The sequence below is a fragment of the Neoarius graeffei genome, chromosome 11 (assembly GCF_027579695.1).
Source record: "Neoarius graeffei isolate fNeoGra1 chromosome 11, fNeoGra1.pri, whole genome shotgun sequence".
Taxonomy (NCBI): Eukaryota; Metazoa; Chordata; class Actinopteri; order Siluriformes; family Ariidae; genus Neoarius; species Neoarius graeffei.
This window is the reverse complement of record NC_083579.1, coordinates 45,234,934-45,259,596: the sequence shown is the minus strand read 5'-3', so window position 1 is coordinate 45,259,596 and position 24,663 is coordinate 45,234,934. Positions and strand designations below refer to the sequence as shown.

The window sequence follows — 24,663 nt, the reverse complement described above, 5'->3', positions numbered from 1 at the left end:
TTTAATCAGAAACAATTATTTACAAAAGCAGAGATAAATTAAATTTATTAAAAAAAAAAAAAAATCCTATGCCTGGCAAGTAACTTCAATCTGTTTCGAAAATGAAAAACAGATATTATACAGTACAGGACGTCACTTGTTTTGGTATTAAATAAAATCACATTACATTAAATTATCCAAACTCCGATCTTGCAACGATATCAGGATTATCTTAATTCAAGCAAGGAAAGTCAGTTACTCGCTCGCTTCATAGAATTAGAAATGAATTTTACAATGCTATTCAATAGCACTTTGTATTCAAAGTCATTTTTTTTAAAAAACGTACTAAACACACAATGAATATTAACATATAAACAGAGAAATGTAGAAAAAGCCAGTGATCCTGTCAAAGCAAGTGCATTCGCTCAAGCTGTAAGATGCGGTGAGAAAATCGAACCAATCCAGATGGAAATGGAGCCTCACTGCACGTGGAGCTAATTTATAGATGAAGGGCCTACAATGTGCTTCTTATGCTTTCAGAGCAAATCCATGCTTTTTAAATTCCATACGTCACCAACCACCTCAATCCTACCCTAAAGCTTCTTAAAACATTAAGTCTCATGCCTCATTACTTAATCTTGAGGTTTTTTTTTTTTTGTATAACACATGCTAATCAGATAATGTTACTTTTTTTAAAACAATGCTCGGCAGTGACAAACGGGGATAAAACTGGCTCACTGTGAGAGTAGAAACAGCCCTTGTTATGGTGTAGCGTAGTGTGTACACAATTATTTCCACAGATACTACTAAATTACCATGAGTGTGAAGACGTTTTCAATTCCCCGATCTTATAAAAAATAAAAAAAAAATCATCCAACCACAAAAAACATTTAGAGCTAGCACAAGTATGAATACATCAATCACAATGTCAGGTGGTGCTCCGTGTGTGTTTTTATAACCTTGCTGTATGGGTGACATTTGTGCACGTGTGTATATGTGTGTGGGGAGTGGGTGTTCTCAATTTGAAAACAACGTAAGATTTACTAAAATAAAGATTTAAATCCTTGAAAAACCTCTCTTTAAATGGTTACTCTCTGTACAGTGTTGTGTGTCTTTGCTACATGTCCAAGGACACTGAGGAATCAAAAGCTGTGAATGATGTGTATGTGTGTGTAAAATGTGTGTGTAAATAATTTGCAAGTACTTGACTGGACAGAACTGGTGGCTCACGCCGGGCATCAGCTCAGTCCAGTTCAGTATCACCTGAGACGGGCTGTGTGTTGCACAGATGCAGCTCAAAGTCAGATCGCAGCAGTCAGGCGTGCGCTGCTGCAGTCTTTGTGGCCTCGACAACAGAGGCTGCGACAGAAACCCTCAGGACTCCTTTAATAAAGGAATGTCTAATGGGAAGAGAAAAGGAAATGTATTTATGGACGACAAACCTGAAAAGCACGCGCACACACACAATCTATGTTTTCAGTATCTACAACTCCACCTCTGCTCTTGCTGCTTTAAAAGTCGACGGCCTTTCGATTTCATAAAATCGGTGAAATTTAGTTCCCTCTGAAATTTGGTCATTGTGATACACGTTCATTTCTGTAATGTCCGTTTAAAAAAAAAAAATCCCACCAGGCCATTCTGTGGCTGGGAAGTTATTTAATTTGAGGAGATTCCTTCACAAATAACGTGCATGAAATTGCTCACTTCGCGTAATTAAGCAGACAGACCAAGTCCGTGTGCGCACGCGCAGGTTTACCTTTCAGCATTGTCGTCGCCTTCTTCTTCATCTTTTGGATTTTACGGCAGCTGGCAACCGGTATTGCATTACTTGACCGTGCACTGACGGTTCCATCATTCTGTCACTAAACGAACAGCTGATCACACTGAGGTGCTCGCTGACATTTATTAGTCTGGTCCTGCGTTTCCTTTCCTTCGCAACATAACGTCTTTTCTTCTCGCTTTCCGTTACCGTAGTCGGTCTTTCACGTTTCATTCGCGGCCTCCATTTTCCTCTCGTTTCAAATTTGTATCCCACAATGCCTTGCGTGAACGGGGAAAGCTCACTACATGATGCATGACATAGTATCTTGTATTGCATCATGGTGAAGCAGGAAAAAAACAGCGGGGAATTTAGGGCCACGTGGCCCTAAATTCATTAATTGTTCTATTAAAAAGAAACTAATAAAATTGGAAGGCTGTGATTTGATTTCAGTAGCTTTCAGTCCACTAAACAAAAAATAACCGTGTCAGGGAAAATTCTTTTTATTACCTACGCTTAAAATCTGAAAGGCAGTCTAGCTTTAACAGGGACATTATTACGACACCTTCCCTGTTGCCATGTTTGGTTTTATTGGAAACATGTGACCGAGCTGCCCTCTAGTGAATGCATTACTTAATTAACGTCCAAGCCGGCGTAAACGACGTAACGACGCAAGTACACGACCGTTACATCATTTGAAATGGCCATATTTATTTTCATATGTACGTAAAAGGGAGCATAAACGGGCCTTTAGGCTTAGGATATGTGAAACGTCCAGCATACAAAGGCCTTGTGAATGAACTGTTGTTATAGAAGTGATCACATATCACAGCAAGGGCATTACTATAAACCTGTCATCTGCACTGCAGCTGGAACGACTGTCCTACCCGTTTAGTAGAAAAAGTGATAAACATCTTCCAACCAATCAGACTCAAGTAAAGCAGCGCTAATGTATTTTCGAACAGTTTATAGAAATGCTGAGACAGAGGTGGACGGAGAACAAGGTGAAAGATGTCTAGTGCGACACATCAAGGCAACAAGTTTTAACGCGCCACCATTTAGAGGACATTTTTCAAACCAACCAGAAAGACTGAAAAGCTTAAGACATGAATGAAAAGGTTAAAGGAATAATAGAAAAGCGTAGCGAGTTCGTACCGTCAGCGAGGTTCTGCTCGGAGCCGTGTAGAGACGGTAAACTGTTTTGCTGACTGGAGTCTGGATTCTGGCACTGAAATGCTGAGGATACTGCCGTCGCTCCCTGCGCACCATCCAAACTCCAGGAGGACGAGAAAGATGATGAGGACGATGCCTGATGCACCACTGAGATCTCCGTGTGCTGAGGGTGTGTTGCTGAAGTCTGGGTTAACGCATGCTCCGTGGACTCGAGGTGCGTTTGGGGGAGGAGCCAAGCTAAAACTGCACCTCCGGCTCCAGACACGGCCTCCTCATAGGATGGCAAGGTAACCTGCACCCCCTCCACCATGATGGTCACCGGCTGCCCGGAGTCTCCCTGCTCACGCCTACAGCAGGGGAGAGCGCAAATAAGCAGCCAAGTTTCAGATTTTATAACAACAAGCAAGTCCATTTTAAGAAATACCTTAATTTAGACTTCTACGCTTTAGAATCATTTGTTGCTCTGGTGTACACTGTGGAAATTCTTACACTGTATGCTGTGTCTGTTACATAAGCCTGTTTTGTCAGTGAAGCTTTAATTCACTGATATTTAAAGAAAGAGTTCAATACTTCACTGACTCCGCCTCCAGCCCAAGCCTGAAGAAAAGCAGCAAAAGTAAACGGTTAAACAATCGATTCACAGTTCAGCGACTGAAATAGCCGTTATGGTATTTATAAAACAGTGGACTGCAGATGTATGTACTCAGCAGTTTGTAACGGAAATCACAAATTACATCAACGTCTAACTCTCGCAGTAGGATGGGGGGGGGGGGGTGTGACACTGTAGACAGATTATGTATGTAGCACTTAAAGCCAAACGAGCAATCATTTCAACAAAACAGCAGCAACTAGCTGCTCAAAGAAAAAGGAGAAGTGTCACCAGTACGCTGGAGGCTTAACATGCCAGGAGGGTGTTAATCATTGTCATTGTTATCTTTTACAACTATAATGCTAGTACAGTTGTGTGGCATTTATTGTGCACTGAATCAAATATTCTAAATAAAACCACCACCTGTAGTGATTAGCGCTGTCGCCTCACAGCAAGAAGGTCCTGGGTTCGAGCCCCATGGCCGGCGAGGGCCTTTCTGTGCGGAGTTTGCATGTTCTCCCCGTGTCCGCGTGGGTTTCCTCCGGGTGCTCCGGTTTCCCCCACAGTCCAAAGACATGCAGGTTAGGTTAACTGGCGACTCTAAATTGACCGTAGGTGTGAATGTGAGTGTGAATGGTTGTCTGTGTCTATGTGTCAGCCCTGTGATGACCTGGCGACTTGTCCAGGGTGTACCCCGCCTTTCGCCCGTAGTCAGCTGGGATAGGCTCCAGCTTGCCTGCGACCCTGTAGAACAGGATAAAGCGGCTACAGATAATGAGATGAGAAAACCACCACCACCACCACCACCACTAGGGCTGACTTAGACGAGCCAGATTTATATTTCATCACACCACAGCATTTGGACAAATAGCTCCACCTGGTGGACTCCAACAGCTGCCCTGCTGGCGCAAGGTCACCCGTCTTTTCATAGTTCTATATCAGACCAGTGTTTCTCAACCACTGGGCTGCCGCCCACTAGAAGCATCTTCTAGTGGGCCATGAAATCCCCCCCCAACCTGAAGTTAATTTTTACTTATAGTAGGGTACAATTGCTGGGTTGCATCCGATGTCACATCCGCCTCATTAAAGGAGATACGCAGAACCATGGCCTCACTTTTTGTTTATAAAACACCTTGAGACCTCAAGAATGGCACAGGAATAGTTTTAAGCGTTAACAATAAATCTAATATCGTAATTTTATGATTGTGGGAGCGGGGGCGTGGCCAAGCATCGGTCTGTGACCGGAGGGCGGAGTCAGGGAAGGTAAGTGGCAGAATCGCTGCACCTGAGGTTAATTAATGTGTTTGTGTGTCTTCCCCAGTGACCGCGCCCTATTTAAGGAAAGAGAGCCAGAGCAGAGGGAGCTCTCTCCCCAACCAGACGACTGGAGTGTGTGCATGCGTGTGTGGCTGAGAGAGTGAAAGTACGCTGAAAAGTGAAAATAAAAGAGTTTTGTGATCTCAGTTCTGGCCTGCCGTCCTTCTGTGCTCCACCCACCAGAGGTGGAAAAACTGGATTGACAAAGTAAAAGTCCTGCTTAGGTTTTCCTTCTGGCTGTGCTCTCAACACAGGTGATTTCACCAATTAGCTCATCAACCTGGCTTAGGGGATGTGGTAATTAGGATCAGCTGGTTCATTGAATTGGCTGGACCAAAAACGTGGCAGGGTTTTTACTTTCTGCACCCGGGTTTTTCCACCTCTGCCACCCACCCATCCGAACTGCTACAATGATCAAAATGATTCATATAGGTAGCGGTCTGAGTTAATGACCTTGACATCTGTGACGTCACCGCAGGAAGTCTATCGGTGTCGTCGCTATTTCCGCTATACTAAAACACAGAGCTGACTGCAACTCCGATCCTCCATTTTGAGCTAATTTATCGCCATGCCATGTAGATGTGTTGCTGGCGGCTGTACAGTAGCAACACGACAGAAGGTGGATTTACATTGCATTCATGGCCCAAGAACATTCAAACTGCAAAGACTTGGACGTGTTTTGCGAGAAGTTCACGGGCACATTGGGCGCCTACGAAATGGTCTGTCCTCTGCTCTGCACATTTTACTGAAGACTTATACGAGACCTCTGATCTGTTGAGGAGCGTTGGCTATAAGCACGTATTGAAAGAGGGTGCAGTACCAGCAATTAAAAGAAAAGAAAACTAAGAGAAAAGGAAAGTAAGTTCAGTCGCACTGGAGTGTGAGCCAAGGGTTGTTGGTAAAACCCGGGACGGGTTTACATAATGACATCGCTCGGGTAGTGACCTCCCCACGGTTGTTGCTAAAACCAGTGACGTCCCATCCCGGGTTTTAGTAATTGCCTGAGCCAAGCCGTAATGGCGGAGTACTCCGTCTGGAGGAAATGGAGAATGAGTGGAACAGCTGTCCGATTTCTCCGCTGGATATGCTTGCCTCAGTAGCAATATCTCACCCTTAGTTGGAAGAAGCGAATGAACAGAGAACTGAACATGCAAGTTATAACACCTCTCCTGTTTTAATGAGAGTCGACACACAATCACTGAAGTCAAATCAGTCTTAGTTGAGCAAGTCGGTGACAGGATTTCTTACTTTCATCATAAGTTTTTATTTATATGACTTTGGTCTATAGCTGTCAAAGGCCTCAGCCTTAAAACCGGTTACCACAGTGGAGTCATGCACTCAGGGCTGGCTGGCTCAGCAGGGCAGCTCGAATGCCAACTTTGCAGTCGATTTTAACTCTCGAAAATATATTTTTTTTATTCCCGTTTATGCAGCATACAAGAGTCAAGGATAGATACACTATCCGCTCAGAAACGTATTTAAAAATAAAAAGTTCTGCGTATCTCCTTTAAGCTACGGTGACACTACAGCTGGTGATACTTTGCGATGGGTTAACAATGAAAACAAGGCATTTTGGTGGCGATGCATGGTGATTTCTATGTGAGCTAAAAGTTGTGGTCACACAGCAGGCGAACATTTGACTGTCACGCCTTTGCGTGCTTGAGCAGCCATGCGCACTCACAGAGCTCGTCGTGCTCTATGCTCATTATTATGTTAATAATAAGAGAGAAGCCATGGCCTAATGGTTAGAGAAGCAGCTTTGGGACCAAAAGGTTGCTGGTTCGATTCCCTGGACCAGCAGGAATGGTTGACGTGCCTTTGAGCAAGGCACCTAACCCGTGGGCTGTTCCCCAAGCTGCTCTGGGTATGCTGTACTTCGCTCTGGACAAGTGTGTCTATTAAAAACAGTTGGTTTTATTACATTTATTTAATTCCTGGGCTCCCATCTGTAACAGGGCGTGATGTCGCATCCCATTAATACACTTTACAATAGTTTATTAGAGTCTAATAGAATAGAGCCGCCAAAATAGTTGGGGATCTTTTTTAAATGGGCCCTGACTCGTTACACATGAATAGGTGGGCCTCAAAAGCAGAAAAGGTTGAGAACCCCTGTATTAGAACAATGTAGCATCAAAGGTTAAAACAAGTCCTACTGTGGCCTGTAATAATAATAATAATAGTAATAATAATAATAATAATAATAATGGCGGCACGGTGGTGTAGTGGTTAGCGCTGTCGCCTCACAGCAAGAAGGTCCTGGATTCGAGCCCCGGGGCCGGCGAGGGCCTTTCTGTGCGGAGTTTGCATGTTCTCCCCGTGTCCGCGTGGGTTTCCTCCGGGTGCTCCGGTTTCCCCCACAGTCCAAAGACATGCAGGTTAGGTTAACTGGTGACTCTAAATTGACCGTAGGTGTGAATGTGAGTGTGAATGGTTGTCTGTGTCTATGTGTCAGCCCTGTGATGACCTGGCGACTTGTCCAGGGTGTACCCCGCCTTTCGCCCGTAGTCAGCTGGGATAGGCTCCAGCTTGCCTGCGACCCTGTAGAAGGATAAAGCGGCTACAGATAATGAGATGAGATGAGATAATAATAATAATAATAATAATAAAAACTTCAGTTTCGGAAATAGATAAGTGTGGGGTTTTTTTTCCTCTCAGCAAAATTACTGACCTCAGTGACAGCATATCCTTGAGGTAGAACTGCATGCAAGGTCCAAGATCACTTTTTGGGAAACACTCATTAGGGGTGTTCACACAGCAACTTTTACTCCGGTGTAGCACCGGGGCTGCCCCGGTAGAGCGTTCACACGGTACAAAGTGATACCGGTGTAGCCCCTGAAAGCTGCTTAAACCAGTGCAAATCTAACCCTGCTCGGGAGGTGGTTTAAGAAATTTACTCCGGAGTAAATGCTAGTTTGCGGGGCAGCACCGATATAAAATGGGATGTCTGAACGCTACGGGGTAGACTCGCTACGCGTGAGGAGAGTTGATTGCATACGTGTCTTCATCCACGTTGTTTCCCCGGCGCTTGGTGATGCCATGACAACCGTCCACATGGCCATGAACGCCACGAAGTCGTCGATTTGTTGCCGAATGAATTGTAGAATGCGTCGTTTTCGTGCTCTCTTGTACTTTCGCAACCTTTCCTTTCTCTCTTTTACCCTTTTACGGTGTCTGATCCACAACGTAGAAAGTTTGTCTGGAGAAGTATAAACCATGGTTTTTCGATATATCAATCACAAACAAGGCGGGAAAAGGAAGTACATTTTCATGCATGCGCATATTTCATCTCCACATTATTACTATCGTATAGCACGGTCGCAAAAACTGCCGTGTGAACGCAAGTGGGGCTGCACCGGTGCTAACACGCTTCTCTCTAGTAAGCAGGGTTGTGACGTGTGAACGCTCCACAAAATTTACACCGGTGTAAGATATATCGCAACAAAATACATCGGTGCAGCATCGATGCAAATATGTGCCGTGTGAACACCCCTATTAATTAACGAACATTCTTCAGAGAAAGTTAACAAAAAGTACTTCCCATTACCCGACTTTTTTTTTTTTGGACGCATACAAGGTTGTCAATGACATCCGAGCTCGTTTCATCACTTTAGGTGATCGCTGTTCAGTAATTTGATAAAAAAAAAAAAAAATGCAAACTGTGAATGTTTCCACATGTTTTGAACATCGAAATGATTTCAACGGCAAAATGTAGAAGACAGCTCAACAAGGCACACTCATTTATTAAGGTGGTTATTGGAGTCAAACCCAATTTGCTTTGGAGCAACTAGGAACACATCAAAAACCAAACTGATCTAGATTCGGAAAAAAAAAAAAACCACCACACAACACCTTCTCTTCCACTCCAAGAAAACTGCTGTTCACAGATTGTGTTTGTACCCCATTATACTGAGGATTAGAAAGCCTACATGTAAAAGTGAGCTCACCGTCCATGATGAAAAGCCTTCAGTTTGGGCTGCAGTAAAACGAACACCACTATCAGGAGAAGGACGAGTACCACAGAGCTGGCTGTGGTGGCCACAATGGACAGCGTGTTCATTCCCAGCACAGGAGCTGCATGCTTCTCTGTACAGAGCAGAATTTATTTTTACAAGCTTTAAAGCTAGACTGCCTTTCAGATTTTTCAAGTGTAGATCATAAAAAGAATTTTCCCTGACACCCAATTATTTTTTGTTTCATGGATTGAAAGCTACTGAACTCAAATCACAGACTTCCAATTTTATTATTATTTTTTAAATAGAACAATTAATGAATTTAGGGCCACGTGGCCCTAAATTCTCTGCTATTTTTTCCTGCTTTACCGCGACTCAATTACTACGTCATGCATCACGTGGTGGGCTTTCCGTTTGCGCAAATCACTGTGGGATACAAATTTGAAACAGGAGAGAAAAACGGAGGACGCGAGTGTGCGAATGAAACGTGAAACACCGACTACAGTAACAGAAAGCGAGAAGAAAAGACGTTCTGTTGCGAAGGAAAGGAAATGCAGGACCAAACTAATAAATAAATAAAATATCAGCGGTCAGCGAGCACCTTGATGTGATCAGCTGTTCGTTTAGGGACAGAATGATGTAACCGTCAGTGCACGGTCAAAGGTAAACCTGCGCATGCGCACACGGATTTCCTCTGTCTGCTTGACTGCGCAAAGCGAGCGATTTCATGCACATTATTTGCTAAAGAATCCCCTCAAATTAAATAACTTCCCAGCCACAGAATGTCCTGATATTTTTTTTTAGATATTTCAGAAATAAACATACAGTACATCACAATGACCACATTTCAGAGGGAACTAAATTTCACTGATTTTATGAACTCGAAAGGCCGTCTCTCTTTAAAGGCTACAAAAAACCTGGCTCTCTTACATCTTACTATTCACCCTTTATAGCTTCCTTACGATATCTGGCTTGTGACACGTGGCTTGATTTCCTGCACTTCAAATCAAGCCAGATCATTCTTTGTATTAATGACAGAGGAACCTAAAAACGCCTCATAAAGTCGAACTGGAGGACACTGAAGTGGTTTGGCAGCTGATTGAAGTGAGAATTCACCTTGACTGAACACACAGCTGATCTGCAGGGGTCTGCTCCATTCTCCGTTCTGGCAGGTAATATATTTGTAATCTCCCTTCAGGGTGTAGCCCTCGTCACAGAAATACTCCATGACTGTGCCATCGGTGAGACGATGACATGGCGATGGATGGCAGGTGTAACCCCCATTCTTTGGCTCAAATGGAGGACTGCACACTGAACCACACAGGAGAAACACACACAAAAGAAAAGTCTGAATAAGTGACATCGTAAGAAATCATGCCAAACTTCGGTGCCTTTTTTCTATTTAAAAACCCAACCAGTTCACTTTTATTCATTTGGGAAGCTCCCAAATCAAGTTCATAAACAAAATCACAGCTCAGAATTTCTTAAACTGTTTCATAAAAGATTCATTTTTAATTGATATCCGTTTTGAATATTTTGAAGCACTCATACAGAACTCCGTCAAATGCTAAGGAGGAACTCACAGTTATTGTGGAGGCAGCGTGGTGGGCCCGAGGACCAGCGGCCCTCTTTGGTACAGGTGACGATGCTGGGTCCGTCTACAGTGTAGCCTAAATCGCAGCTGTACTGCAGCACAGCACCCACAGGGAAGGAGCCTCTGTTTGTCTCCGTCACGTTTACACGTCCATGCTGAATGGAGAACGGCCTCGTACAACCTGACGAGGAAAAGCAGTTATGAAACAGAAAACATTAGGAGTGGGGACGTCGTGGCTCAGGTGGATAAGGCGCCATACCATAAATCCGGGCGACCCGGGTTTGATTCCGGCCCGAGGTCATTTCCCGATCCCTCCCTGTCTCTCTCTCCCGCTCATTTCCTGTCTCTACACTGTCCTATCCAATAATAAAGGTGAAAAAAAGCCCCAAAAATATCTTTTAAAAAAAAAACTGGCTTTATTTGCCAGGTAGCGTTATCAGCAGAATAGAATCGGTGCCATGATTAATGGCACATCTGGTTTAGGGTTATTTAGCACAAAAGTCTTTCAGCACAAGTTCTAAAGTCTAAGTTCTTTAGCACAAGATCCAAGAACACGTCATCTTTATCTATGTGTAATCTAGTAGCGATAGAATGACCTGTAGTAATGTGACCCTCCGTTTTTATACTTATCGGACGGATCACAGCTTTCTTTTAGAAACTCTTATTGGCTACTTAACCGAGTGCTCAATTTAAAGGGAACAATAGGAGTACAGAAGTGAAAATTTTCACCATCTCTCCCACTATTATTACAACAACAGTTTTAGATCGCTCGGCTTGGGGACGCCACTAAAAACCAGTGTAAAAATAGGTAACAGCAGGAAGAAAGAACATAATGAAGATAAAAAGAGAGCACTGATCGAGAAAAGGAAATGAACTTCTCCCAAGATTTGCATGTACATGCCAATAAGTTGCAAAAAATGATTTGTTTGTGAAGGTGAAATTTATCATGAGAAAAAAGTTGCATTACAAGTAATAGATGCGACGGGTAATTAAAACTTAACTATGCCACGTGAAACTGATGTTTTGACGTCGCAGCAACACATGCGTTGACCATGGCTATAGACGCATTTCCACACTTAACATGCACTGCAGCAGAAATTCTGGCTTCCAGTCCCTAAAGGCCTCTGCATGCTCTTGCGACAAGGCTTTCGCAGATAGCTTTTCGCAGACAGTTGTAATTTATCGTTGAGCGGGGAGTAATAGGCGTGCGCGATGTTATTCACCGCCACAACGCAAGGGGGCGCGAAGTCGCTAGGAGTAGTTGGTGGGTGTGGTTAGTGGAGTGTTTATCCTCCGGTTACTTATAATGACTAGAACTGGAGTCGTATAGATGTACGTACTTCCTCGATCAACCGCTCTTCGTGCTGCTCCATCTTCGCTCGTGTTTTTAAAAATGCCGGTCGTGAAAACAAAACAAACTGGGAAAGTAGGGAAGCGGAAGTGCGTGTACAGCGGATGTAGAGTGGACCAATCAGAGCCCTCTTGTCTGCGACGCTGTCTGCGAGGCTTCTGCGGTGGTCACAATTTTTGGGAGGTGCGCGCAGAGTGTCTGCGAAGGTGGGGGGGCTACGCAGACACTATCTGCGACACCGTCTGCGAGGACTGAGTTGTCAGCATAAATTGGCCTTAAGCAATCATAATAAACCCCTTCCTATATCAAAATAAGGATTTTTTTTTCATTATTATTGTGACCATAATCCAGAGTTGTGCCAAGAGACTTTAGAACTTGTGCTTAAATAAAGAAAAGAAAGCACAACTTTATTCATCACACACTTGTGAAATTCCTCTCTGCATTTAACCCATCTGAAGCAGTGAACACACATGTGATCCACAAGCACACACACATACCCAGAGCAGTGGGCAGCCATGCTAACAGCGCCCGGGGAGCAGTTGGGAGTTAGGGGCCTCGCTCAAGGGCACCTCAGCCCAAGGCCGTCTCATATTAACCTAACCGCATGTCTTTGGGGGAAACTGGAGCACCCGGAGGAAACCCACGCAGACACGGGGAGAACATGCAAACTCCACACAGAAAGGTCCTCACTGGCCGCTGGGCTCGAACCCAGAACCTTCTTGCTGTGAGGCGACCGTGCTAACGGTGGTGGATTTGTGCTAAATAACCAGATACCGCACATCTGGCTATCCAACTGAACTACCAGATCTGCTTGCAGAGGAAGCCACTGGGTGTTCCAACAACTAGTAAAAGCAGCAGTGGGAATGAATGTCTTGTTTCACATCGCCTCTGGCAGTCAGGAGTGGTGAGACATCAAAGCTGAGCTTAATAAGAATAACAAATCCCTGCTTTACATCTAATTCCTAACGCTGCTACTGACCTTGACTGAGCACACAGCTGATCTCCATAGGACCGTTCCACTCTCCCTTCTGGCAGGTAAGGTATCTGTAATCCCCCTTCAGCATGTAGCCTTCATCGCAGAAATATTCCACCACTGTGCCATGAGTCAGACGACGGCATGGGGACGGGTGGCAGGTATAACCCCCGTTCTCTGGCTCTAATGGGGGGACACAGTCTGGTGGCGAAATCACAAGGGGGCAGAATTGAGATAACAGAATGAATGAGTGAACATGATGAAGATTTATAAATTTTATGTTTCAACACAAAAAGAAGCAGCGCACTTTGCATTCAGACTTCAGCTTTATTGTTGTGGAAATCAAGAGTCACACAGCGATTGGTTTATTTAAAAAAAAAAAAAACTATCAGCTGAGACTACCAATCCAAGAAGAACTGTTTAGATAGACGGTTCTGAAAAACGACATACAAACTGAATACTGAAATATTACATAGTGACTTCGGTCAAAACTTAGACACGACATATTTTCCCCCCAACGTTACGTGCAACATTTACTTTCACCATCAGGTTAGTCTCTTAGATAACTTACCTTATTTCTATAGCTCGAATGCTAACTATCTAGGCACTCGTTTTTGCGTTTTCTATGCCCCCCGGATCTTGGTTTAGCCCCTTATGTAACCGACAGTATTTACATTGTTATTTTATTGTTCTATTAGGCACTATTTTTTTAGGCATTTATTTCTTGTACAACCCCGATTTCAAAAAAGTTGGGACAAAGTACAAATTGTAAATAAAAACGGAATGCAATAATTTACAAATCTCAAAAACTGATATTGTATTCACAATAGAACATAGACAACATATCAAACGTCGAAAGTGAGACATTTTGAAATTTCATGCCAAATATTGGCTCATTTGAAATTTCATGACAGCAACACATCTCAAAAAAGTTGGGACAGGGGCAATAAGAGGCTGGAAAAGTTAAAGGTACAAAAAAGGAACAGCTGGAGGACCAAATTGCAACTCATTAGGTCAATTGGCAATAGGTCATTAACATGACTGGGTATAAAAAGAGCATCTTGGAGTGGCAGCAGCTCTCAGAAGTAAAGATGGGAAGAGGATCACCAATCCCCCTAATTCTGCGCCGACAAATAGTGGAGCAATATCAGAAAGGAGTTCGACAGTGTAAAATTGCAAAGAGTTTGAACATATAATCATCTACAGTGCATAATATCATCAAAAGATTCAGAGAATCTGGAAGAATCTCTGTGCGTCAGAGTCAAGGCCGGAAAACCATACTGGGTGCCCGTGATCTTCGGGCCCTTAGACGGCACTGCATCACATACAGGCATGCTTCTGTATTGGAAATCACAAAATGGGCTCAGGAATATTTCCAGAGAACATTATCTGTGAACACAATTCACCGTGCCATCCGCCGTTGCCAGCTAAAACTCTATAGTTCAAAGAAGAAGCCGTATCTAAACATGAAGCGCAGACGTCTTCTCTGGGCCAAGGCTCATTTAAAATGGATTGTGGCAAAGTGGAAAACTGTTCTGTGGTCAGATGAATCAAAGTTTGAAGTTCTTTATGGAAATCAGGGACGCCGTGTCATTCGGACTAAAGAGGAGAAGGACGACCCAAGTTGTTATCAGCGCTCAGTTCAGAAGCCTGCATCTCTGATGGTATGGGGTTGCATTAGTGCATGTGACATAGGCAGCTTGCACATCTGGAAAGACACCATCAATGCTGAAAGGTATATCCAGGTTCTAGAGCAACATATGCTCCCATCCAGACGACGTCTCTTTCAGGGAAGACCTTGCATTTTCCAACATGACAATGCCAAACCACATACTGCATCAATTACAGCATCATGGCTGCGTAGAAGGGTCCGGGTACTGAACCGGCCAGCCTGCAGTCCAGATCTTTCACCCATAAAAAACATTTGGCGCATCATAAAACGGAAGATACGACAAAAAAGACCTAAGACAGTTGAGCAACTAGAATCCTACATTAGACAACAACGGGTTAACATTCCTATCCCTAAACTTGAGCAACTTGTCTCCTCAGTCCCCAGACGTTTACAGACTGTTGTAAAGAGAAAAGGGGATGTCTCACAGTGGTAAACATGGCCTTGTCCCAACTTTTTTGAGATGTGTTGTTGTCATGAAATTTAAAATCACCTAATTTTTCTCTTTAAATGATACATTTTCTCAGTTTAAACATTTGATATGTCATCTATGTTCTATTCTGAATAAAATATGGAATTTTGAAACTTCCACATAATTGCATTCCGTTTTTATTTACAATTTGTACTTTGTCCCAACTTTTTTGGAATCAGGGTTGTACAGTTTTATTTTACATACGATTTATTTTCAGCTTCTATTGTATTTTAACATACTGTATTGTTACGGAGTGATTTCTGGCACAAGAATTTCCTTCGGGATTAATAAAGTTTTATCTTATTTGTGCAACATGACATTTGGTGGGGGGGAAGAAGAAGAAAAAAAACAAAAACAGTTGGTTTTAGAAATACTCCAGCAGTCCATTAACTACTCTTGGCCTATACGAGTGCTTATTTTGACAATATTTTAGGATTTAGTTAAGCTTGCAATATTTAAACAATATGTACATACAGATACATTCCAATCTGCTAGCATGATACTGAACGAGTTGAAGGGGAGTTCAATATCATGCTAGCTGAATGGAATATATCTGATATACCATGAAAAAAAGCCAGCCAATATTATTATTATTATTATTATTATTATTAATAATAATAATAGACATACACACACTTCCAGTTTTTCGATGTCCGTTGGTCTGTTTTTCTCTTGTAAAACATGCGTGAAGAACATCTAATGAAGTTTTGGTAGCCTTTCGGGTGTTCAATGTGTCTTTCTCTTTCCTGGCAAACAAAGAAACGCTTCTGCGCATGCGCAGCAGAAAATTCTCTCACTGGATATTCACATCAGCTCCGACGTGTGACGTCATGTTGTCTTGACAACCATGCAATATCGTAAACCATATTCAACGCTCATTCTCCATTGGGTAGAGTGATGTAATACATGTAGGATAAGCGATATGCTAACAATATTGCATGCTATCAAACCAAATGAATGAAACCCGCCAGAAGGGAATAGAATACATGTTTTCATTCCATCGAAAAAGTGTCCTGCATGTATAATAATAAGCGATAATTTTACATAAGCATTAGGAGGCGTTCATGATTTACAGGTGCTACCCGTGAATAACCCTTACAAATTTGTCATAAGGGAGGCTCACAATTATTGTGGAGGCAGCGTGGTGGACCCGAGGACCACAGGCCCTCTCTGGTGCACACGATGATACTGGGTCCATCCACAGTGTAGCCTGAATCACAGCTGTACTGCAGCACAGTGCCCAGAGGGAACGATCCTCTGTTCGTCTCCGTCACGTTTATGCGGCCATGCTGGATGGAGAACGGCCTCACACAACCTGGTAAGGAAGCACCAGCAGACATATTCCCAACTTTATTAAAGCTAAAGAACAAAGGAAGTAGTAGTTCAAAGCCGAGCGCAGAACTAATTAATAGCCTGTCTTTAGTAGGTGGGGTAATTATTACTACCATTTCAACACAGTCCTCTGAATCTCATTAACTCATGTTACAGCTAAATCAATGGAAGCCATGTTGTCCCATGGGCACTTAATTAAAACTGTAGGAGAAGCATATCTGGCTACAAGGAACTTACTTGATGCTTGTGTCGTAGACAGCAAACTCGCAAAGAACAAAAGAGACCAAGACAGGGTAGAAAGTGGCAACGAGACACCGACTGATGAACAACCTTCAGTGATTCCTTCTGACATCTTACAGCTCGGCGGCAGGGCTACTGTCTCCTGTAGAGAAGTCATGTATTTACAAGACATCACAGTAAAACCAACTTGGGGAAAATTCACTGTATGAAACTTGGTTTTATAGACACAAAACATGTTTAGCATGATGATCCAGACTAATAAGCTACCTGACATTTTCAAAACCAGGTTTGGTCAACCCCTCACCAGTGTATAAGGCCTGACTGGATTCCCCTTTAGGAGCCTAATGACTAATCACTGATCACTTCCGCTTGTCCTTCCCATGCACTTCTTCGTTCTTTGTTTTAAAACCTCACTCAGCTACGTTCACAAGTAATAAATGCAATTTATTCCATGCTTATTACAGAATCCTCGACTCCGATTGGTCAATTATGACATTTCTGTACAACAGATTGTTGCTATGGATTCCATCATTAGTGGAAGCGATACAAATTTTAAATTACTATTTTACATCGAAGTATTGATTCCTTTAGTGAGTAGCTGCGTCATAAGTAGGGTCGGGTATTGTTTGTTCAATAATTGCATACCTGCTCTCAAGAGAAAGTTTTGGGTACAGAACAACAAAAGCGAGACGTTCGTAATCTCCTTAAAGAGTTGAAGTGCAGAGACGGGATGTTGGCAAGTAATGCTCAAGGCGTTGTGTGTTCACGGGTTAAATAATATGGAGTTTTATTCCTATCTTTTAAGTTCAACAAGAAAACAAGAGTGCTGAGAGCACAATATCCCCCGCTGGCAACTAGGCCATAACTCTGGTAAAATGTGACTGAACTGAACGAAATTGCAATATGCGTATTACCGACATAAAACAAAGAATCCTGCCAAGTTTCATGAAATTCCTCCAAAAATTGTGAGAGGAGTTGATTTCAGAAGGTGAGTACCCTGCCCGGGATGGACGGACAGACATCGCCATGACATAATCCCCCTTCGGGCCTTTCAGCCAGCGGGGGATAATAGAAATTGTGAGGGAAGTTGATTTCAGAAAGCAAGCACACCTTGATGAAATTGCCAAAGTACAAGTTTGTTAATAAATCAAGGGCATAACTTGTAAAATTTGCCCAAATTAAACAAAATTTCAATATGCGTATAACAGTCATATAAGAAAGCCTTTTGCCAAGTTTGGTGAAATTCCTCCACAAATTGAGAGGAGTTGATTTCAGAAGAACGTACACGCTCATGAAATTGTCAAAGTACAAGTTATTTATGAAAGGGTCAAAACTCTGGTAAAATTTTCACAAACGAAATTAAAATCGCAATATGCGTATTACCGTAATATAACAAGGCCTTTTGCCAAGCTTTGAGAAATTCGTCCAAAAATTGTGAGAGGAGTCGATGTCAGAAGGCAAGCACACCTTCATGAAATTGTGAAAGTACAAGGTTGTTACTCAAGGGCTACAACTCTGGCAAAATGCCACCGAATTGAACAAAATGACAATATGTGTACTTTTGACGTATAACAAATGTCTTTCACCAAGTTTTGTAAAATTCCTCCAAAAATTGTAAGAGGGAGTTGATTTCAGAAGGAAAAAAAAAAAACACTGATGAAATTGTCAAATTATAATTTTGTTAATCAAGGGCGGTAACTCTGGTAAAAATGTGACCCAATTTAACAAAATTACAATATGTGTATTACCGACATATCACAAAGAATCTTGCCAAGTTTCATGAAATTCCTCCAAAAATTGTGAGTTGATTTCAGAAGGTGAGCACCCTTCCCAGGATGGACGGACTGATGGACGGAAACCGTCACGACATAATCACCCTTCGGGCCTTTCGGCCAGCGGGGGAGAACAAGTGAGAAAGAGCGCGCAGACATCTGTGAGCAGAAGATTCACGGGCACACAAAGCAGTCCGAACACGAGCTATTTGAGAGGGAGGGCAGGTTTTTTTGAGCAGGACAAAGCACGTTTGCAAATTTCTTGTTAACTGTTATACTCATGGTGGCACGGTGGTGTAGTGGTTAGCGCTGTCGCCTCACAGCAAGAAGGTCCAGGTTTGAGCCCCGTGGCCGGCGAGGGCCTTTCTGTGCGGAGTTCGCATGTTCTCCCCGTGTCCGCGTGGATTTCCTCCGGGTGCTCCGGTTTCCCCCACAGTCCAAAGACATGCAGGTTAGGTTAACTGGTGACTCTAACTTGACCGTAGGTGTGAATGTGAGTGTGAATGGTTGTCTGTGTCTATGTGTCAGCCCTGTGATGACCTGGCGACTTGTCCAGGGTGTACCCCGCCTTTCGCCCGTAGTCAGCTGGGATAGGCTCCAGCTTGCCTGCAACCCTGTAGAACAGGATAAAGCGGCTAGAGATAATGAGATGAGATGAGAATGGGTGACTCGTATACTTGAACTCTGGCTTGACTTCGGTTTATCTCACAAGAAAAGTTCTCACGGGCTTTATACAAGACCAAATGCAAGTGGACACCCACACTTGTAATTCTGTAGTAAAGCTTCTGTATTGTGCTGTAGCGAATTCAAAGCTGTAAATAAAGCTCAAATCAGGGGTAATTTAGGGTTTTGCCAGTACGCTAGTCCAAGTGTTCTCAGAAAATCGTCCTTCTTCATGCACATTTTGACATGCAAACGATTGTTACTGTTCAGCTGATATACAAATTTGTCCATTTCCTCACCTAGTGACCTCAGGTGAATGTTTTTGAGCATGCATTAGCTACTTTCCCTTGAACAGAATCTACAACACTGATAGACGTTCTGGAAAATTCAGTTCCCTCGTTTCCCCTTCAATGCTCATGTATGAAATCATGACGTCTCCTGTTGCTGTGTTGAGCGCCTAATGCATGCTTTACCATCATGTGCGTTTGTTTCTAGTGTTATTTATTTTCATCAGAATAAAGGTAAATGTGTAGTTAGTTTGCAATTAAATTCATAAAAGTATAGAATGTGTGGTCATAGGATTTATTGCTCAAAAGGTTAGTCAGATAAACTTACCAATTCTAGCTTTCGTCCTGTTTTCAGTCTCTCCATAACACAGCTAGAATTAATGCATCGAGGTTAACGACCTAATAGACCCCAAATAGAAGTTTAAATGCATCGATCGTCCGGGGCATTCTCTTGGTTCGACGGCAGTTTGTTTTTATTATTATGTGCATGTAATTTGTCACACAGGAAGTTTCCTACGAATAGAACAACTGAAATTGCTTTGAAATATGACAATGATTATAGTGATCTCTCTCTCTCTCTCTCTCTTTTTTCCCCTCTAAACTCCATAAGTTTAATCCATATGCTTATATAATTAAGAAACAAGGGGAAACGATTACACCATCACCCTTAGAAATTAGTTTCCCCAGTGTATTCCATATTGCTGTGCGATTAAAATCAACACTATTACTGTGTACATGTTTCATCAACTGAGCTCAGCTCTTCACCCTCTGAACAAAGACTTACCTGGAGGCCTGAGAGGAGTGGTGCCCTAGTGAGAGACTGTTCTACAGATGAAACTTGTTATATGTAATGACTACACCTCAATACACTACCAGCATCACTGTAGTGTGTTATAAATCCTCACACCGTTATATAAAGGGGAACCAGTTAAAATAATAGTCCTGGGTATGACGTTAAACTGTATCCAGTTCTGGAGTTTCAATGTGGGATAATGAGGTGACTTTCTGCCATAGCTACGTCCAGGTAACCTTTGGACAAGGTGTAGTAACCGTTAACCCTCCCCGAGACCATGAAGTACCGGGCTGGCATCCAGCGGGAGCTAGTCTGCCTCATCACTGCCAGGTTAGGGTCATTAGCATGGGTCTGCAGCTAATCTAGTGTTGACAGCACAAACAATAACGCAAGGGTATAAATTCCAGGGTTGGGATCTGGCACGGGATAACCCACTTCATGGAGTTGGAAAGACCTTTAAACTTGACTATATAAATTGTTTCCAACTCTTCCAAGTTGCCTTGAGCCAGCATGGAAGAGTAGGTTCATAAAACCACACCAAATCCAAATTCAGGAGTTCAAAGGGAGCCACCTCCGGACTGGAGTGACGGGGGCAAAACAGGGTCCCCCCCAGCAGCCTCGGACCGGGGTGACGGGGGGCAAAACAGGGTCCCCCCCAGCAGCCTCGGACTGGGGTGACGGGGGGCAAAACAGGGTCCCCCCCCCAGCAGCCTCGGACCGGGATGATGGGGGGGGGGCAAAACAGGGGTTCCCCCCCCCCAAGCAGCCTCGGACCGGGATGATGGGGGGGGGCAAAACAGGGGTTCCCCCCCCCAGCAGCCTCGGACCAGGGTGACAGGGGGCAAAACAGGGGTTCCCCCCCCAGCAGCCTCGGAACGGGATGATGGGGGGGCAAAACAGGGGTTCCCCCCCAGCAACCTCAGACCGGGGTACGACATGTGACCAGAGGATGACCACTCAAGTCTCTCAACACCTGTAAATATAACACCTGTACTATAAATGATTTAAATGAAGACTCACTTGAAATTATGCTCCATGAGATAAAATATATTAAGTGGGACATAACTGAACGAGCTGAGACTAAAATGAAAATAACAACACAGACTGATTATTGTGCCATGCAATGTCATTTGTGTCTGGGACAAAACATCAGACTGTGTAACAAAAACAACAACAGCAACATGCCCCTGAAGAACTAAGCATTTACAGCTCTAATTGAGATTTATTACGTCATTAAACTTAACGTTAATTCTAGTTATTACACGAGTGAGCAATAAAACCTCTGACAACACATTCTGTACTTTACAGTATAAAAGTAACTGCAAACTAACAGACAAAGTAACATTTATCTTTAGTCTCAAGAAAAGTAATAAACAAACGCACAAGATGATGAAGCCACTCAACACAGCAACCGCAGGAGATGAAGTCACTACTACTACTACTTCTTTTGGGTTTAATGGCAGTTGGCATGCCAGATTAAAGGTGCATTACCGCCAACTACTGGATTGGAGTGTGGAACAGAAGATTGGCAGGGAAAAACAAACAAACAAACAAACAAACAAAAAACCTAAATTCTCTCTATTACACCTCATCTCATCTCATTATCTGTAGCCGCTTTATCCTGTTCTACAGGGTCGCAGGCAAGCTGGAGCCTATCCCAGCTGACTACGGGCGAAAGGCGGGGTACACCCTGGACAAGTCGCCAGGTCATCACAGGGCTGACACATAGACACAGACAACCATTCACACTCACATTCACACCTACGGTCAATTTAGAGTCACCAGTTAACCTAACCTGCATGTCTTTGGACTGTGGGGGAAACCGGAGCACCCGGAGGAAACCCACGTGGACACGGGGAGAACATGCAAACTCCACACAGAAAGGCCCTCACCGGCCCCGGAGCTCAAACCCGGACCTTCTTGCTGTGAGGCGACAGCGCTAACCACTACACCACCGTGCCGGCCTCTCTATTACACCTGTTTATTTTAAAAATGTTATTAGTTGGCCATATAGGTGTCCTAATGCCTTACCTAAGATGTTCTCTAGTGTGAAGTTAAGCTTTATTTCTTTAAGTGCTTCACTTAGTCCACTACCACATGCTGCACCGATTCTGGCTGACTGCAATGTCTGCATAATCCAGCCGGATGTTTTCCTATTACATGAAGTGTCTTGCTGAGTGCTGTATGGTCTATTCTTAGACGGGTGAAGGTTTCCCTTCTTCTGTTTCTCCCCACACCCACATGCTTTTGTATATTGTAGAGATGTCTTCCTGTATCACTGGTGTCCCAGTGCTCCTGCCATACTTTTTCTGTTTGGGTTTAGCCTCAGTTTTACATAGTGGAATTTGCAGATGAATTGTTTGCGATTTCACTGATTGTTTTGCCAATATGTCTACATCCTCGTTTACTTCTAGCAGGCACCCAAATATTTTTTTATATATATCTGTAGCCGCTTTATCCTGTTCTACAGGGTCGCAAGCGAGCTGGAGCCTATCCCAGCTGACTACGGGCGAAAGGCGGGGTACACCCTGGACAAGTCACCAGGTCATCACAGGGCTGACACATAGACACAGACAACCATTCACACTCACATTCACACCTACGCTCAATTTAGAGTCACCAGTTAACCTAACCTGCATGTCTTTGGACTGTGGGGGAAACCGGAGCACCCGGAGGAAACCCACGCGGACAACGTGCAACTCCACACAGAAAGGCCCTCATTGGCTGCTGGGCTCGAACCCAGGACCTTCTTGCTGTGAGGCGACAGCGCTAACCACTACACCACCGTGCTGCCCTGCAAACAAGATACCATAAATGAAATATATCATATCATATATACAGAATGGGGCGGCATGGTGATGTAGTGGTTAGCGGTGTTGCCTCACAGCAAGATCCTGGTTTTGAGCCCAGCGGTCAACGAAGGCCTTTCTGTGTGGAGTTTGCATGTTCTCCCCATGTCTGCGTGTGGGTGCTCCGGTTTCCCCCACAGTCCAAAGACATGCAGGTTCAGCTAACTGATGGCTCTAAATTGACCGTAGGTGTGAATGTGAGTGTGAATGGTTGTCTGTGTCTATGTGTCAGCCCTGTGATGACCTGGCGACTTGTCCAGGGTGTACCCCGCCTTTCGCCCGTAGTCAGCTGGGATAGGCTCCAGCTTGCCCGCGACCCTGTAGAACAGGATAAAGTGGCTACAGATAATGGATGGATGGATGGATGGATGGATGGATGGAGATTGTGTGATAGGGTGGCACAGTGGTGTAGCGGTTAGCACTGTCACCTCACAGCAAGAAGGTCCTGGGTTCGAGCCCAGCGGCCGACGAAGGCCTTTCTGTGTGGAGTTTGCATGTTCTCCCCGTGTCTGCGTGGGTTTCCTCCGGGTGCTCCGGTTTCCCCCACAGTCCAAAGACATGCAGGTTAGGTTAACTGGTGACTCTAAATTGACCGTAGGTGTGAATGTGAGTGTGAATGGTTGTCTGTGTCTATGTGTCAGCCCTGTGATGACCTGGCGACTTGTCCAGGGTGTACCCCGCCTTTCGCCCGTAGTCAGCTGGGATAGGCTCCAGCTTGCCCGCGACCCTGTAGAACAGGATAAAGCGGCTAGAGATGATGGATGGATGGATATCTTGCCTGCATGATTTCCCTAACCTGATGCTCATGAGTGCTGATGATAAACTCTCTGGTTGTTTTCCTCTACCCATACTAATCCTAGCACTATGGCCACAAGCTCTATTGTGTATACTGAAAGATGATCTGTTGTTGTTCTTTTTATAGCTGTAGGATATAGTCTGCAGCACCAGTGCGTCCAGATTCAGGGTTTGTTTGTTTTTTTTGAACCATCTGTAAATGAGATGATGTCACGATTTCGCACATGCGCACTGAAGGGGCAACAGGGGAAGTGAGTTTTCCGGAAGCCCACGGCTGGACATTTAACTGCCGTGTAAACAGGACATCAGCACAGACACACTGCACCGCACATCCGCCCACAGAGACCACGACTTCCTCATTTCCTTTACTCCGGTCATATGGCACGATGTTATTTAAAGCTGATTAGTTTCTAAATGCCGACGTGGCACCAACAGTGTTCCTCACCAAGCGAGAACGGAAAGGCAGAGCCAGCTAGCAACACCGGAAACGGAGCTAACTATCTAGAAATGTTTACAAAAGCTAAGCTAACCAAAAGAGAGTTATTTTTAAATACATTCTTCCCTTTAAATACCTCAACAACTACGATAAAACATGTCTTCGTGGTTACTGGTTATATTTCTCATGGTGTGTGTGTGTTCACTGTTTCAGTAACAAAGGAAGTAGAGACAATGGCTAGTTAGCCTTAGCCCACCATAGATGGTTATCTGATCTAGTAGAAAACAAAAATGTTCTCTTCACCAGTATGACCTGAAAGCTCAGCTGTTATCCAGTGAGAACGAGTCCACTCATTAAATCACAGCGTTTCCTTTAACAGTGCTGCAGCTTTGTGTTCATTGATTAATTCATGTCCCGATCAGAGCACAAACTCTTCTTCTTTGGTCACCCTGATATATTGCTAACACATTATCCTGGCCTTTCACTAAAGAGAAAAATGTTTCGTATAGAAACTAACCTGTGTTCCGGGATCGGGAGCTAGTAGTTTAGCTCTGCCGCCATGCACAGCTGTCAACTAGCAGAGCTTCTCCTTCTCTCCACACCGCAGGGACACGAACACAGCACTGTCACAATAAGAGTCTCCAATCTCCACTATCACAGGGCTGACACA

The 24,663-nt window shown here is 43.8% G+C and overlaps 1 protein-coding gene across 1 annotated transcript; it reads right to left on the bottom strand.

Annotated features, from left to right (window-relative positions):
- Window positions 1-3: 3 nt before the first annotated feature.
- On the bottom strand, window positions 4-24,594 carry LOC132894326 (sushi domain-containing protein 6-like). The gene is made up of 9 exons (XM_060933997.1): window positions 24,511-24,594; window positions 16,396-16,540; window positions 15,950-16,141; window positions 12,692-12,886; window positions 10,351-10,542; window positions 9,884-10,078; window positions 8,762-8,900; window positions 2,894-3,258; window positions 4-1,379 (listed from the first exon to the last, which is right to left on the bottom strand). Exons 2-9 carry the CDS (start codon window positions 16,508-16,510, stop codon window positions 1,354-1,356), a joined length of 1,419 nt encoding a protein of 472 aa, XP_060789980.1. The 5' UTR covers window positions 16,511-16,540; window positions 24,511-24,594; the 3' UTR covers window positions 4-1,353.
- Between the last annotated feature and the right edge of the window lie 69 nt (window positions 24,595-24,663).